The sequence below is a fragment of the Polyodon spathula genome, chromosome 3 (assembly GCF_017654505.1).
Source record: "Polyodon spathula isolate WHYD16114869_AA chromosome 3, ASM1765450v1, whole genome shotgun sequence".
In the NCBI taxonomy this organism is placed as follows: domain Eukaryota; kingdom Metazoa; phylum Chordata; class Actinopteri; order Acipenseriformes; family Polyodontidae; genus Polyodon; species Polyodon spathula.
This window is the reverse complement of record NC_054536.1, coordinates 90,928,725-90,946,713: the sequence shown is the minus strand read 5'-3', so window position 1 is coordinate 90,946,713 and position 17,989 is coordinate 90,928,725. Positions and strand designations below refer to the sequence as shown.

At 38.0% G+C, this 17,989-nt stretch overlaps 1 protein-coding gene across 1 annotated transcript in view; it reads left to right on the top strand.

The window, feature by feature from the left end:
* The window catches only part of LOC121313640 (juxtaposed with another zinc finger protein 1), a 73,958-nt gene extending 58,485 nt beyond the window's left edge, over window positions 1-15,473 (top strand). The window contains exons 4-5 of the mRNA XM_041246377.1: window positions 9,337-9,506; window positions 14,596-15,473. Coding sequence (XP_041102311.1) covers window positions 9,337-9,506; window positions 14,596-14,772 — 347 coding nt within the window. The 3' untranslated portion in view covers window positions 14,773-15,473. The remainder of the gene's footprint in view (window positions 1-9,336; window positions 9,507-14,595) is intronic.
* The last annotated feature ends 2,516 nt before the right edge of the window (window positions 15,474-17,989 follow it).

Genomic DNA, 17,989 nt, shown 5'->3' with positions numbered 1-17,989 from the left:
GGGAGTTCAGTTTGAAGCGACAGACAAGCAAGCCAAGTTCAAGAAGGAGAGCGGGTCGGGAGAGGGGAAGAGGGAATGGGCTCGTCCCAGGCTCGGCTGCCAGAGCAGGGCTGAAGCATCTCTTCTCCCAGAGAAAGCTGCAGCAAAAAAAGGGTATACATTCGGAAAGATAACCACGTAATAGGCCTAATATTTATTTAGTTACAAAACGAATGCTAAATAAGATGTCTGTGTGTGGCAGTGTGGCTGAGCGGTGACGTAAGAACCAGGAAATGAAACACAGAGTGGTGAGTGAGTTGAATTTGCGCTGTTGCGTGGTTTATTATTAAGCAGAAAATAAAAGGTTGTAACAAAAACAGCACACGGCACTTGAGGCCAAATCAAATAGACAAACAAAACGAATAGACACTAACAAACAGGGTGGACGAACGCTGATTACAAAACATGTACGGTGCTGGTGCTTCTGGCACTCGTTATATTTACTTTCTTTGTTTTTAATCCTCTCCTCTTCACACCCGTTCTCCACTCACGAACACACAACCCTAAGTGAGTAAAATGTGCATCTAATATATACTCTTGTGCTGGGATTTACTAATTAATTATTTACTTGAATCCCGGCATGTGAACTAATTTTTCCAACCCCGTGCTCACATACTATTAAATACTTTAAATGCACGTGAAGTGAAGTGCAATCCCTGTGCCTAAATACAACTATATATTTTAAATCACTTGTGTTACACAGACCCAATTATATCCTATGCACCAATACCTATACACCAACTTTAACACACCACATGCAACATATAAACACACAAATACACAAGGGGTGGAGCACATTGCCACAAATGGGCTGCAACTGGCAATGGTGTCAGCAGATGTGCTGACAGCGGGGTGAGTCCTCCCGCTGTACCACTGGCAGTGGAAATGCTGCCAACGGTGAGGCTGTCAGCAGATGTGCTGACAGCTCCCAGGCTGACTCCTTCCGCCGGGGCCATTCCAGCAGTGGAAAGGCTCCTGGGGTTGGTGGTCTCCAGACCTCCTCTCCTTCTTCGTAGCCAGCAGCTCCCTCTTGTGGGGCTCCGGCCACGGTACTTCCTGAAGCGAAAATGCTGCCGTGAGAGCAGGTCTCCTGACCTCCCCCAAGATCTCAGGCAGCGAAACTGCTGCTGAGGTTGGTGGTCTCTGGACCTCCTCCCCCCTCTTCACAACCAGCGGTTCCCTAGCTAACAGCGGAAAGGCTGTCGGCTTATCGACTGGCAGCAGAGCCTTTAATGGTTTCCGGGCTGGCTTTTCCAGCCCCAGTACATCCCCAGAGCTGGCGGCGACCCCTGGCGAAGCAGAGCTGGCAGCGACCCCTGGCGAAGCAGTTCCAGCGACCTCAAGCGAAGCAGTTTTTTTTTTTTTTTTTTTTTTTTTTTTTTTTTTTTTTTTTTTTGCCCCCCAAATATTTTATACTATATAAGTTAGTGTAATAAAGTAATTGATAGAAGAAAATTGAGTTAAAAGGTTACATTTTCCTAAAACGATTGACAGTGACTTGCCTGTGTCCCCCAGAGACAAGCTGCTTGCCTCCTTTGACCTCATTTCCACTCATCGGTGCTGTTGCATTCCAGCAGGACCTTGCTGTAAATGAGGTGGGGCACCTTAGTGTGAGAAGCACTTTCCTCCTTGATGCAGGTTTGGGTTTGCTTGTGGTTTGTACAGATGGTTCAGTTGTCCCCTTGAGGTACAGTAGAATGAAGTAATTCATAAACCGCACACTTCATATACCTTGGCAATGCTGCAGCCTATGATAAAACCTGCCTTAGGGATTTCATGAAAGGAAACCTCTATTTTACTCTCAAGTGCAGCTGCTAGGTAGCTGGCAGGCTAACATGTAATTGGTTTTCATTGTTGTGGGCTTGGGGTTGCCTAATTATATAATTATTAAACTTAACTGGATCCCATGTAGCTTAAAGATATTTGGAACATTTCGAGATAAGCAAAGCTTTGATAACTGAACATGGATGGAAAAACTGTATGGTAAAAAAAAGTGTTTTTAATGTGGTTTATCAGTGCCACACCCATTAATTTAATCTCATTGCAATGAATAACCAAATTATTTTGGAATTGGTACAGAAAGATGGCAACCTATGAAGTCAAGAAACAATATATTCACATAGTGTGCGCTGTCAGCAATGCCTTTCGTTGTGTATTTTTTAGCACTATTAAATAAGGACACAGGACAGTATCTCACTGTGGCAGGTAATGGCTGAGCAATGACGTCAGGCCAGAAAGCAGAAGTGAAAACACACAGGCAGGTACTGCAGTTCAAAAGAACTCGCTGCCCACGCCGTTTATTCAGCAACTAAATAAATAAAATATTTAAACAAAAAATACTTGCTCACAGAGCCCAAATAAAAAGGTGTAATAAAAACAAATCGCAAATTCAAAACAAAACAAAACCCATACAGATCAGGCTGGGCAATCGCCTTCACTGATCCTATAGTCAGTTTTAAATTTCTTTTCTCTCTCCTCTCGCTCTCCCGTTCTTCTCCGTACACCCACCCAGAGCAAGGAGAGCTGCAGGCTTAAATACCATGGCCGAGGGGTTTAACTAGTTCGTAATTTTTATTACCCCTCGGCCACAGTCTGCACGAGTTTATTAATTGTGTGACTGTCGGCTAGTTTAACAAGGCACTAGCTGACAACCACACATTGCCATGAGGTTTAATTCGCTGCTGGCAAAGGACGAGTTACTCCCCTCACCTCTGCCAGAACACATTTCAAAAATAAAAACAGAACAAAACAAAACGCACGGCTCTGCCATCATATATATATATCAATACATAAATACAATAAATAAATCATAAAACAAACAAATACAAAATAACACAGGGGCAGAGGGGGAGACCCCGTTCTAAAAATAAACAACCTAGATGTACAGGGCTGCTCGCCCTGTTGCACTCACAGTAGTAATATTTCAGGTATGTACTTTGATGTCGATTTTGCTAATGTATTTCTTGTAGTTTCTAATGTGATCTCTGCTTAGATAATTCTTCACCGTGCTTTCTGTCTATTGCGTAAGATTCCTTAAGGGTGGTGATTGGCGGGGAAGCATGTTACTGTTACACAAAGCAAACCACTACTACACTTTCCCACCTCCCTTCCTCTTTTCAGAGGCAGCTTTTGGAGGAATAGTTAGTAATCATTGTGAGTAACAAAGCTGAACAGAGATTCATGTTGCACAAACATAATAGGTTGTTAAGCAGATAGATGCAATTAATTTAATCGTTGCATTTTTCAGTAATAGATACTGTGAATTAGTTTCCAATACATGGTGTCTCGTTTTGGGATCAGAATAACAACCAGCAGAAAATGTCTTCTAGTAAATCAGAACCAAAATGATGCAGTGTTTTGAGGTTTTCTTACAATTGGTACAGATTGAGGAGTAATTTCAATCATTAGACCACAAGATGTTTTGCTTTTGGACTTTTAGCTTGTAGATTCTTGAAAGCAGTTAAGACACTGATTTAAAATGTGGGTTTCTTGACAGCCATCCTATTGCAGTATATGTGCTTCCCTCGACGTGGAAACCTGACCTGGTAACCTTGATGACTCATTTACATGAGCACAGTTTAAGAACCTTACTGGCTTAGTATGCAGAGAATCATACCTAACACATTGATAAAACTGTGTGGTTTAATCTATTTCACATCTTGAGTTAATCCAATGCCCTTAATCAATATTTGAAAATAAAACTTTCTTGCACACTCCCATCCTTTGCACACTTCGCATGTTTTACTGATGTGATATTCATAGCTGTCGTTACAGTGCAGTGCAACATTCAGAAATGTGCCCGTTGAAACACAGCCCACATGTCCTGAGCCTCCATAGCCTGGGGACTCAATCATAATGAGAATGCAACTCCATTCCCAGTCTCACATGTGTTTACGTTGTTTTGCCTGCTTTGGAGATGGTCTTCCAATAAGTCACTGCTAGACGGTGGTGTGTTTTGAGGAATCCGTTGAGAAACATACAATTCACTGGGAAAAATATGCAACTGTATTTCCCATGGTTTTTTTGTTCCTAGCTGTTTTTAGCAATTCATTATCATTTTTAGAATTTATTTTTATTCCACACATGTTTGGGTGGGGTCGGTGGAGTGGTAGCTTTCTCAGCATTGTGTCTGCAATTGTGTATTCCAGTGCAAATTGCCTGTGTAGCTATCTTGGTTCCCGCAGGCAAGCTCATCACACAGGTCGAGGCAATTCACACAAAGGCGGAGGGCGGGCGCGAACAAGGGACCTCTTGCACTGAAGCGTAGCGCAGATACCACTGTACAAAAGATCCAGCTCCTTTGCAAGGAGCGTATATCGGGCTTATGTCTTTGTATGTGATTACGTCACCTACCAGCCCTGCTGCTGCCTTCCCCCGTGCACGTTATACCTGTATTGTTCTTGAAGACCTATTGACAAAATTCTGAAAGAGTATAGAAAGGAGTAAACTCCATGCACCACCACATCCTCTTTAAAAGAGAGAGCGAGAGAGAGAGAGAGAGGATTCTCTAATTTATATAAGTACAGGTTTGCCAAATAGTTCTGGGCTATAGAACAGAGTGGAGATAACGGTCTGGTATTTTTTTAAAATCTTTTGGCTGGGTAACTGACACACCTTGTCTAATAAGTATGGAAATTAATTAGTTAGTATTCTATAAACCGCTCAAATGTACTTTTAAAGTTACTCCTAAACAAAGGAGGGCTACATTTTTATGGGATAAACTGTTTGCATGATATTTCTCTAATGGAACTAGAGCACGTCGCTCCAGTTCTGGAACAGATGTCATTCATAGATAGGCACTCAGGTTGTGAAAGTGAATTCACACAGATACAAATAGCGATGCCTGTGCTCTCTTGATCATTCACATCATTTAGTACTTTTTTTTAATCATCATAGTCATGCTTTCAGATTTTGGCTTGTCATGAAAGATAAATAGCCAAATGAGTACTTGTACAGATTACAGTACACACTGTAGTTGTGTTACTGAGGACAATGGCTTAATTCCTGTGGAAATATGGCTAAACCATAGCTGTAAACATTCTAATTAGGCATGTTTTGAACAGGACATTCTTTTCTAAGGTGACACTCGCATTATGTTTGAGACTCAAAGCAGTATGTTACACAGGATAGTGCTTGGCAGGGCTCCTCTGCTTTCTGGCTCTGTTGGAGAATCTTGGAGCCTCAGTGATTCATCTAGTATGGCCTCTACAGTCCTGACTCCTCGAGGTTACCTCCGACTGTCTGTCCAAGACAGACCTGTGAAATGAATAGGGTAACATGTACTGTGCTGACCACTCCATGTGGAGAGAGACATGCTGCACGTTAAACTTGAAGGGACTGGTTTTCTACGTTAATTAAAAGTCTTTTGCATATGAAATAATTCTAATTACTGCAAGAACACTATAAAAAGAACATGGTTCACTTTTTAATTTAACAAAGCACTTGAAAGTGCGTTTTTTAAATTAGAAGTAAAAGGGAGTGTAATGGCTATAAAGTGTAAAAAAAAAAAAATTATATATAAAGTTTAAGTAGTTCTCTTCAATTTGTTTTACTCATCAAAATGGTTTTACAGTTAAATAATCTTACAGCGTAATAAATCATTTTCCACTGGGAAGGAATACAGCAGTAAAATGCATTTATTAACTATTGTGTTTGATCATTTTATGTCCTTTTTAGTTACAAATGCTTCAGTAAACACGGTACACTTTTTATCAAACAGACATAGTTTATTGTTCGGAATCAAACACAGTAAGTAGATTTTAAAACAAAATAAAACATTGCTTAGAAGTTGTCTCAAAAGCTGTTTTTAATTAAAGCCTTTGAGACTGTGGTCATTAAAATCATACCCACAGTACATACAGTAACCTGTTAATAGAGTATTTTGACACTTTTAACACGTTGTTTGTTCCTTGAGTTCACTTTAACTAAACAAGCTGCACATTGGCGGTGGTCAGGTAGGGTTCATAAGTAACCTTGGTATCTTTTTAACGGATCAGTCAGTGGGAGATGGGGTCCAATTAGCATTAAAAAAGCTGCCAATTGTATGTCAAATTCTTTAAATAAAGACATGAATGGGATTTAGTCAAACTTTATTCATGCTGCCTAATCCTATTTAAGTGAGTTTGTAATTGTGTGAGCCATAAATATTTCACCAAAGAACACTGTAAAAGAATCCCACATGAAGAAACATTCCTATTTTCAAGTTATAAAAAAAAAAAAAAAAAAAAAGTAATATATTGCTGGCTGTCTTTGAACCCCATGTTTAAATATAAATAATACAACTCTTTTATGTGCAGTATTTAGCTTGCATCTTTGTTCTTAAAATTAATTACCTACAGACATTGCAACTTGTAAGTCTGTATTAAATGTTGTTAATATGTCTGACTGTTGTTTTCTTTTTATTTCCATGCTGTACCTATTTTCTAAAGATTGTATTTTCTTAGAATGAAAGCATTCTTGGTTGTGTGCTGAGGTTTTTTTAATTTTGTTTTGTTTTTGCATCGTATTGTTGGTATGCGATGCTTTTTAGCCTAAAGGCTTTATTTGAAACAAATTCTTTCCCACAGATTGATTCCTTCATCAGATTAGAACATAAACTCTTGGAATTGGAATTTTTTTTGTAAATGCATTGCTGTAGAGCTGGTATATAAGATGGGCACATCAACAAGTTACATTTTTTTAAATGTTTTTTTGAGAAACATGTTCCTTGGGTGATCCTATTTGTGTTATATAATATACACTTTCAACATATGCCTTCACAAAGAGTGCTGTGTACTAGGAGCTACTAGCTACCGTATGTAATAATAATTATTCGACTTGGGTATGTAGTCAGGAGTTTTAAGAACGTAGCAGTTGTTCATTTTTGTTGCACAATTGTTTTTTATTTATTTGTGAACTTTGTTAAAATAGCCTTGAAACGGTTCAAATAGTATCCTGTGACTGACGGTGGAACATTTCCTTCTTTGCAGGAGAGTGCAAAATGCATACCCTTACCTTTTTATTCAGTACAGGAAAGACAGAAATCAAGTTTGTTTTGTTCTTTTAAGGGGTTTTATTGAATACTGTTGGGTTTTTTCTTTTTTTTTCTGTGTTTATTTTATATCATACTCCTATTGCACCGCGAGACCAAGATAAGTTGCCAGTCTGGCTGCTTCAACTCCTAGTACACTAAAAATATAAACAATACAAGTAAATGAAAATCACGAGGGCTTAAACCTATTATAACAGGGCTATGACCATAGGAGACACATGCAGTGCACATCAGAGCCTCAATCCCACAGCAGGTTGCATGCCTGTGCAATGTTAATAGAGACTGCTAAATCCAATGTTACTACTTAGCAGTCCTTTTTGTTCAGATAGAGATTATCCAACCAGTGAACATGACAAGAACATCACAGCTGCTGGAGACTTGAAAGACATTATTTAACATACATGAGCTTTACTGTAGTGTGTTCCATGTCAGCACAACACACCAATTATGGATAGACTAAATTACTACTGGTTGAGATTCAAGATGTGATCTGTAATTTAAATAAGCAGAATGCTTCATTCAAAGCAGTGCTATCTAACTGCCTCACCCATCAATTGAACAATAGTTCCAGATACTATATATATATATATATATATATATATATATATATATATATATATATATATATATATATATATATATATATGTACACTGTTTGTTATTGTTTCGACGGAAACGATCACATGCTCTCCTCCGAAGCGTGTGCCATCAGCCGACCGCTTCTTTTACACACCGCTGGCCCACCATGCAGCCACCTCAGAGCTATAGCTTCGGAGGACAACGCAGCTCTGGGCAGCTTACAGACCTAAGACCCCCGGAACTGGCAACATCCAGGCTATAGGGCACATCCTGCACTCCACCTTTACCGGATGCGCCACTTGGGACCCCCAATAACCTCTTTTAAATGATTAGGATATTTGTCAGTGAGCTTTTGGCATGATTCTTTAGTGATTTTTGACCATTCTTCAACACAGAATTGTTCCAGTTCATTCAAATTCCGAGGACTTCTCTTGTGCACAGCCACCTTCAACTCATACCAAAGATTCTCAATCGGATTTAGATTGGGACTTTGACTCGGCCATTCCAGAACCTTGATTTTATTCTTCTTTAGCCATTCTGAAGTAGATCTTGATGTGTGCTTTGGATCGTTGTTGTGTTGGAACGTCCAGTTGCGCTTTTAACCAAGTTTTGTAGTGGAGGGTGGGATACTCAAATGCTTGGAAATCTTCTTGTATCCTTTATGACAATAAATCATATTCTGCTTAAGGTCTTCAGGTAGCGCTTTACTTTTTCCCATATTGATTTATTGGTAATGACACCAATCTTCCTATGCCTAACCCTTTTATACTCTCTAAGAATGTTCACCTACAATCTAGCATTTCCTTTTTTTGGAATTAGGTTCTGCATTATCATATTGAAATTTCTAGCATCTTATAGACAATACTATCATAGCATCAAAGGGTATGAATAATTTTGAATTTGCATTTTTTGAGTTTTACAAAAGAAAATTGCTGAAATAAATAGTTGTAGACATCTATTTCTTGTAACTTTGTTTTCCTCATCCACAAAAGCAAAACTTTTGCTGCAAGAGATTTTTCCTAAAGTTCTTTGTTTTGAGAAATTTCTAGAAATTATAAATTTCCATTGGGGTATGTAAACTTTTGACTACAACTGTATATTTGCTGATACTTTACTGTTACGGCCCCCGGGCTTAGAGATCTCATCAATTTCCCAGGTTTGTAAAGCTTCATTGTAATGCACATGACAATATTATTACAAGCTGTCAGATGATATCCTTTCTAGCTTCAGTACTTCTACAGGCAATGGAAAAAGTTGGTAGGCCAAGAATGCCTTAATTAACATTTCTCAGCCTTTTATTTTTAATTTGTTTATTTTTTTCATCCTAAATGTTTGTTTGCTCTTCCTGGGTAAAAAAGCCCCTCTGTGAACAGGACTGTTTCTAGCAGGATTTATGAGCTGCGTAGCAGGATCTGGCTTGTAAGACCAGATGTAATTACCAATAGCACTGTGGTTGAAGCTCTTACAAATTGAAAATGGTCATTGGCTTTGGAAGAGGTGTGATACAGCAGAGCTTACTAGAATTATACATGACTATACCGGGCCCTTTATTTGTGTGTGTGATTTAAACTTGTTTTTTTTCAGCAATTTAACCTCTCCCTTAGTGGTTTTTTGGTCGTGGGGGTTGTTGAATGCATCATGGCGGCTCCCATTGCTTCTGTTGTAATGTGGGTGTTCTGGTTTCCTAGGTAGCGAGTATGATGAAGAAGAAGTGGATTATGAAGAATCGGATAGCGATGAGTCCTGGACCACAGAAAGTGCCATTAGCTCGGAGTCTATCCTGAGCTCCATGTGTATGAATGGAGGAGATGAAAAGCCTTTTGCCTGTCCTGTCCCTGGGTGTAAAAAGAGATACAAGGTAAGCTGATTCAGTCTTCATATTTTTTTTTACATGTTTAAAAGGCCAAAAAAAAATATCTGTGTCCACCAGAATGATTTTTTCTGTGTGAGATTTTATACATGGTGTTTATTCACCTTAAAAACGAATGGTATTACTTTATGAACCTTTGTTTATTGCAAAGACACAACAATGGCAGGATTACTTAAAAAAATGCGTTGTCAACTTTTCTTTTTACTTGAAACTAAAATTTAACTGCTTTTATTGTTTTCTTTGTTTTATAGTTAATTCATGAGGGTAAAGTGAGGCCTTTCTTACTTTTGGGATATTTTTCAACTTTAATAGTGTTGCATATAATGGCTTTGATAAGGCTTTGATAATGAATGAATATCCAAACAAATATCTAAATCTTGAACGAATATCTGAAAATGTCATGTTCCTCCCAGCACTACATTTTAATAAGAATACATTTTTTAAAAATTATTAAAAAAACAAACAAAAAATTATGACAAGGCATGGATGTATGTTTTAGTTTGCTAATGTGTTTACTTGTTTATTCATTTATTTTATATTTTTATTGTATCTATTTGTTTTAACGTCAGGAAGACGTGTCAAATATGAAAGTGCAATATACACACTGTAGTGTCCTCCATATTTCATAAACCCTTGAAGGTGTGCAAAAAATATCGCAAAAAACAAAAACAAATCTAAATCTTTTTTTTTTTTTTTTTTTTTAAACTGTATTTTACTAAAGTAAATTAAATGATGAGAATGTGAATTTACCAGTAATCAGACAGCAGTTTCTGCTTGCTTGGAAGAGTACTTTTTATTTATGTATTAATTAATTTATTTCTTTATTTCTTTATTTATTTTTTCATTTAAAGTTGTAGTCCATTAAATAATAATTCACCCTAAATGGCAATTGTATTTGTTGGTTATAAATTAGACACAGTAGTATGTGGGTATCTGTGGAAGTACTTCCATAGTGAAAGTGGGGTGAACCGATGAAGATTTTCATGGCTGATACCAGTAGCCAATGGTAATCTACCCATATCGGTCAATATCGATTGGATACCAATAGTAATAGATAGAGCAGCTAACTACTAGAACAAGACTTAGGGCCTATATTTATAATTAGAAATGTTAAACAATTAACAGGTATTGTTTACTTGTTGCATTTACTTCAGAAAATGAACAGAAAGAATAACTTCGTCTTATACTGTGTGCTTGACAGCGATTTATACATTTGTTTTACAACAGTCACACAAACATTTTGCATTTGTAATAGAAATAAGACTATAGTATAAAAAAAAATATAAAGCCACTTGCTGTCAAAAATTGCATATTAAAACGTCTACCTATATTGTACAATAGAAAAGAAAAATGTAGCCTACGCAATGTGAACTAAAACAACTTCTCTTAAATTCTTATTTTAAGCGTACACTGCTTAAAAATGCAGCACAACTTCAATTGTTCAATTCAATTAATAATTCCGGTTACAAAATTCAGTCAAACTTAAATTTGTTACTTCACAAAAGACGGCACAGTAATCAATTTCTGCTTTAAAATGCCACTGAATACACCCACAACCAATGCAGATTAAGAAAGACAAACAACAATTACAAACTGTCACTATCTTAACTAACTTAAACCATCAGTGTTATTTAGGATTCAACCTAAAATAATAATTTAAAAAACCATCAGAATAATATTCCACTCAGTTAGTGCATCGTTGGATTTAATTTAGCATCAAGTCTGTTCTGCTGCACACAACTTGCTGTCCTATTGTTGTCTTTAGAGACTGAAAAAAAAAAAAAAATTTCAAATATAGCGTTTTTGAGACATATTTACTGCTGTTTGATCGCACGCTACACAGAACTGCAAGGAAAATTACTATCTCTTGTTATTGCGTCATTAGTAAGTGCACCTGACCAAACCATTAATTCTGTGATGGAACAAATTCAAACATGATTATCGGTGTACATTATTGGCTAAAATAACAAAAACTGCCAATTTAGCCGATTTTGTGTTTTTTTTTCCTTCAGTCCCTTTCTATAACGACTATCAGCGTGACCAAATAGCTCACTTTTTGTTTCATCACTCCACAAAACCTTCGACCAGAACTCATATTCATCATTCAAATGCCGTTTTGCAAACTTTAAGTGATTGTCCTCGTGACGTTTTCCTAAGAGTGGCTTTTTCCTTGGCCTGTGACCATTGAGACCTTCACCATGCAATACTCGACCTGCGGTTGAAATGGAAACCCCAGTGCCACTTGCAGCCAGTTCACTTTGAATATATTTGGCAGTCAATCTCTGATTGTTATTAACCTTCCTAGAAACAATAGATGGAATTGGGATTCTCAAATGCTTGGAAATCTTCTTGTATCCTTCTCCAGCTTTATTTATGACAATAAATAATTTTCTGCCTGAGGTCTTCAGGTAGCGCTTTACTATTCCCATATTGACTTATTAGTAATGACAGCAATCATCCTATGCTCCTATGTTCACCTACAACTTGCAGACAATGCTATTTTTTTTTAATTGCTGAAATAAATAATTGTAGACATCTATTTCTTGTAACTTTTTTTAAAAGCTTTTGCTGCAACAAATTTTCCCTAAATTTTTTGAGAAATTTCTAGAAATTATAAATTTCCATTAGGGTATGTAAACTTTTGCCTACAACTGTGTATGTATCATAACCAGTGGGAGGGATAGAGATTGTATAACATTGCATATTATTTTTGCAATGTTCTGTCCCAGCAGGCATTCTGCTTCCCAGGGGTTAACACAGTGATGGGATCCAAGACTTCAAATGTTTGATTCTTTGGTTCTCTCTCACAAGCTTGTTAAATGTGCTGGAGGCTTTTATTGCTGGAACAGTATAAGGATGGGTGGGAACATGATAAAACTGAATGTGTGGCTCAGGAAGGAAACAGGCCTGGGTAATGGTAGGAACGGATTTCCCCAGAGGGAACCCAAGCATTACAAAGAGGATCTCTTTAGGGGAGAAGAGATGGAAGAATCACCCTGTCATTTGCTACATCCTGCTTGTGCTCTGTTTGACTGCCAGTGATTCTTCCTTATTGCCCATATAACTAAGGCGTTCCTGCCTGCCTGCCTCCTGCTGCTGCTGCTGCTACTGCTGCTATCATCTCATTGCCTTCATCTCAAATGCATGAGGCCTGTCTTGCACTTCTCAAATGCTTGAGCAACTGGACAGGAGAAGAATTAATGATCCATGCTGGGCCTGACAAACATGGAGAAGCAGCAAATAAAGGGTAATGAGTCAGGGACGAGAGAGAGTATAGAGCCCTCTCCTGCACAGAGACCAAGACTGCCTGGATAAGCCTGCCGTATGGGCTTTATAACAGTGGACACAAAGGAAGTATTAAAATGGTTTCTCCATCCAAGCCCCCCTTATTTATTTCATGCACAATTAATTGGTTCCTGATTTTTCTATATATTTGCAGGGCTTCTTTTATTTTATTTTATACTGCAGGATTTAAAAAATGCTTTATGCATACTATTGACTATTTCTGTCCTTTTTATTTATTTTTTTGAACAATTTTATTCATTTTCCAATTTTCTCCCAATTTTTGGAATGTCCAATTATTATTCAACTTGGCTCGCCACTGCCCCCCGAACTAACTCGAAGATGAGGACACGCGTCCTCCAAAACGAGTGCCGTCAGCCATGCAGAACTTACAACATCGGCAGACCATGCAGACATGCAGGCCGGTGTAGTCAGTCAAGGACTCCTCAGCTGACCTAACCCCTACCCTGCCCGGGCAACGGTTGGCAAATTGTGCGCCACCCCCCCTGGGAACCCCTGTCCATGGTTGGCAGTGGCATAGCTTGGATTGAACCGTTGATCACCAAGCTACATAGCACAGTGCTTTTACCAGATACGCCACTCGGGAACCCTGACTGTTTCCTTCTGAATAGCCAGGTAGATAAAAGGGTGTGGCGGTGTTACAGGGATTAGAATATGTATTCAGTCTTTATGCATCTACATATGTTATTTTTGTAACTAATAGTTGTTTGTTATAATTAATCGAATAAAACAGTCATTGCGAAACTGCATAACAGGAGAGACAGACAGACAGACACACAGATCGAGCTGTGGTTTTAGTGGTTCAGTATTCCCTTTGCTCCTAATAATAGAAAATCACCAGTATAGGTACACACAATGTGCAGCTCCATTTTCTATATCCTGATTAGCTAGTTTTTAGCTGTGTCATGTGTTATCAAAGCCACCAACAGTCTTGTAAGAGAATAAAACAAGTTCCTGTACATTGCCGATAGAACAGTAATGTGTACCACATGTGGAATGTCATAAAGGGAAGAGGATCTCGCTCTCCCTCTCCCTCTCCTCTGTTCAGTGCACAGGGTACTGTCGATGACACCTGCCAACAGCTAGAGGCCAGACACATCAGCCAATAAAGATGATTTATTTTAGAAAGAAAATTGAAATGAAATGATGATAACATGCTGGGTGGTATCATGAGTAGAATATGGTGTGGTCTGCGGTTGAATGTGACTAGTCCCGTTCCTCCTTTTCCTTGTGCCATCAGACCTTTAAGGCTCATTGGTCTGCAGACTGTGAGTAGGGAGGAGGCTTGTGGGACAAGCTGTCTTCTGTGCAAGACCTGTATAATCATTATGATGGTTTAACTGTGGTGTCATTGATGTTTAAAAAAAAGTAATAGTTTGAATTCTGACAGTTTCCTCTTTTCCCTAATGCCTTAAATGGCCAAAGGGATCTTTTTTTTTGTAATGAATAGTATTTTATGACATTAAAACTGTCGGTCTAATTTGACCTTGGGGAGAATAAACAGAGACTTGGATTACATGTGGCTAATAAAACTTATATTCATAATAGACTTTATACCACAGAAATGGAAAGATAAGAACCTGCTTGGGTAACAGTTTGGAGTGTTTGTATTTAAGTGTATCCTTTTTATTTATTTTTAGCAGTGCTTGAAACAGTTTCCTAATATGAAGTAATTAGAAATAGATAATTGATCACTTTTATTGTGAAATCATTTTTGTTTGCAGGCTGCTTTTTGTTTTCATCATTAACAAGCATGTTGTGCCTCTTTCCTCAGAATGTGAATGGTATCAAGTACCATGCCAAGAATGGTCACAGAACACAGATCCGTGTGCGCAAGCCGTTTAAGTGCCGCTGTGGAAAGAGCTACAAGACTGCTCAGGGGCTCCGGCACCACACCATCAACTTCCACCCTCCACTGTCTGCCGAGGTGATCAGGAAGATGCAGCAATAATGACGCCGCTGGTCCCCACTGTGCCAACAACCGTCACCAGCAGTTGCTGATTTTTTTTCAGAACAGCCACCTTTTTTTTTTTTTTTTTTTTTTTTAAGGGCTGAAAAACACTTGCCCTCCAAAAAAAAAAAAAAACATACACTACAGATTGAATGCATGCTTTAATTGTTTTCATGTATTTTGGAATGATGTATCTCTGTAGAGTTTGTGTTTTTGTACATTTGCACAGTCAGCTCATACCTATTTCTCATTACGTTTGACATAAGGTGCTAATTATAATTATATATATATATATATATATATATATATATATATATGTATATATATAAACTAACTGGGACAGTATTAACTGCAGCTCAGTAGCCCAACACATGCTCTGCAGAAGTCACGTTGGATTGAATAAGGGTTGATCGAGTTTAATTCATTTAATAATGCTGGGAGAAGATACAATAAAGGCCTATTCACACAGGACCAGATGCTACAAGTAGATCTAGTATGATACACCGCACCAGGATAAAAAAAAAATAGAACCTGTAGTTTTGATCCGAACCGTTCACACTGCCTGAGATGCAACTCTGAGAATCGTATTTGGTTGTTTTTTTTAGCGATTGTCACGTGGCAGCTGGGGAACTGACCAATGAGCAATCAGAGGTTATCACATCACGGGTGCCTGTCGCTACTGGTGTGAAAGGTTGTGCCGCAGCGCACTTGCTGTTCCACAATAGCGTCGCTCTTCATCGTACCACAGTTATCTTTCCGGAAATATCAATGTCAAAGCAATGTGTTCCCATTACATGTTACACTTGTTAGAAATTTAGTCTAGGGTTTAGTTAAGGAAGGTTGTAGTCATAGGGTGTCACAACGTTCAGTTTGGAACACTTGGTTGGATTAATACAAAAAATAAGATAAAAAATAAAATAAAAATTGGAATGTTAAGTTGTAATATAACATTGATAACTTACCTGTTTTATATATATATATATACTATATATATATATATATATAATATTATATATATATATATATTACACACACTTTCATAACCTGAAAAAGAGGATTTATTTCCAAGTTTTATTTTATGCTGTATTACACTTTTAAGATTTCCTTGTGTATGTTTTAAATGTTGACATAAGGCCACTTCAGTAAGAATATGGAAACTGTGAGGTATTTCTGTTTATATCTGTGCTGCAAGCAGATCTCAGGTCAGTATCAGTCAGCGTCTGAAGACCATGATCTTTGCCCGAACCACCAGATACAGTATTTAGAATTCACTCTTCAATTATTTCCCACTCACTTGATTTGAAATGCTTTTAGTACCAACTTTTTATTTTTTTTTGTTTTATTTCTGCCACCACTACAACGCTCTGTCATGGAACTATGGAACAATTTCTTCATCACAGCAGATGAAGTGTTTAAGCACTTTGTAGTTGAACTATTGCCAATAGTTTTAGTGTTGTGTTGCCAATACTTGTAACCGCTGTACTCGCATGTGCCTGTGGTTGCAAAAAAAAAAAAAAAAAAAAACAACCAAGAAAACAAGCATGTTTTTAAGGAGGCAAAGTATTTTGTGTCAAGGGAAATCATTTTTTTTGTTTTTATAAATCACTGAGCCTCCTATTCATGTTTATTGTATTATGTTTTTTTCTTCTTTTTTTATGTTATGATCTTCATTGCCTTGTATTGTAGTTCACAGCATTCCAATGTCGTATGTCTATTTTGCTTTATAATGGCACTGTCCTGAAACATGTTGCTGGAGCCTTACAGCTAGTATTGTATACAGTATCTTGCAGAGCAAGTTTTTTTAGTTCAGTTGTGGCAGCCTCTACCCGTCTGGACCACGCCTTCAAAATGCCAGTGGCTTAAAGACATCCCACGCTAAGCATGTTACATTCTGTTCTTGTGTCTTTTGAGATTTTGAATCTATGGTTAGTCTTTTTGTACTTGTCTACAGCTAACGGTATTTGATTGTCTTTAGCAGCTCTGGTTAAGCAGTCACCATCAGGGGCAAGATCTTTACGTGGCAGGCAGTTTTTAACTTCGGTAGGATGTTAATAAACATATTGTTTCCACAGCCCTATCTGATGATTTCCAGCCTAATTGAAATACTAGTAGATTCAAAAAGGAAAGTGATGGAGACACTTGTCTCTGGATTATATAATGAAACCAGAGTGCTGAATGGGTTTGCTAAGCAGTCATACAAATTTCATTGCAGCATGTAAATGAATATTGTAATGGAATTCCAGTCTATATTTAGTTTAACATTGTGACAGTATTATAAAACATGTAAGGAGGGGACTATGTTGATATACTGTGTATAGTGAATGTATTGTAATGTGTCTGTGCTTTAAATTATATTTTCGTATGTTTTTGTGGAGAACAATGTTCCTTTATGTATGAAGGCAACAGAGGTTTATGTTTTGAAATCCAAGGCAATTACTAAATCAAAACTTCTGTCAAAAGCTGCTTTATAAAATGTAAATCTGATTACATTTAAATAAAATATTTGCCTCCTGAGAAAATAGCTTTTTCTTTTTATAATTTGCTTCACTGTTCCTTTTTTTGTACACTGTGCACATCAACTGCACATGCTGTAGAGTCTGACAAATAAAATAGTATGTGTGGCTTACATAAAAGTAGAATAGCTGAAGAGTAGGTACTCTTAAGAGTAAACAGCAGAGTAAGCTCAAACCCCTTTTTATACCGACATGCTGAACCCGGGTCACGCCCTACCCAGGTCGTCAACCTGGGAGACAGAAGCAAGTAAATGAGCGTAAGCAGCTTGTTTCAGACCCTTCCATCCAAACTTGTCTCACTCAACAAAAATATGGCTAAACAGAGGTGTTCCTTGCGGAAGTGAAACCTTTGTTATTTTGTCCGCTTAAGGAAGCCCATTATGCATTTTGTCTTGCTCGACCCGGGTCGAAGCGTGTCGTCCCACATCCTGGGGTGGGTTGCTGGGACCCTGGTACGACGTTTCACACTACGCAGGATTGTGACCCCGGTCGAAGTATGTTGTCCCACATCCTGGGGTGGGTTGCTGGGACCCGGGTACGACGTTTCACACTACACAGAATTGTGACCTGGGTAGTGTCAGTGTGAAAGCTCTTACCCACAGCTGATTAAGCTTGCTAAACAAGGGAATAGAGAGTAAATTAAACCTGTCCGTTGGTTTAGCATTGGACAAGACCTGGAAGTGTATCACAGAACATAGGACCGC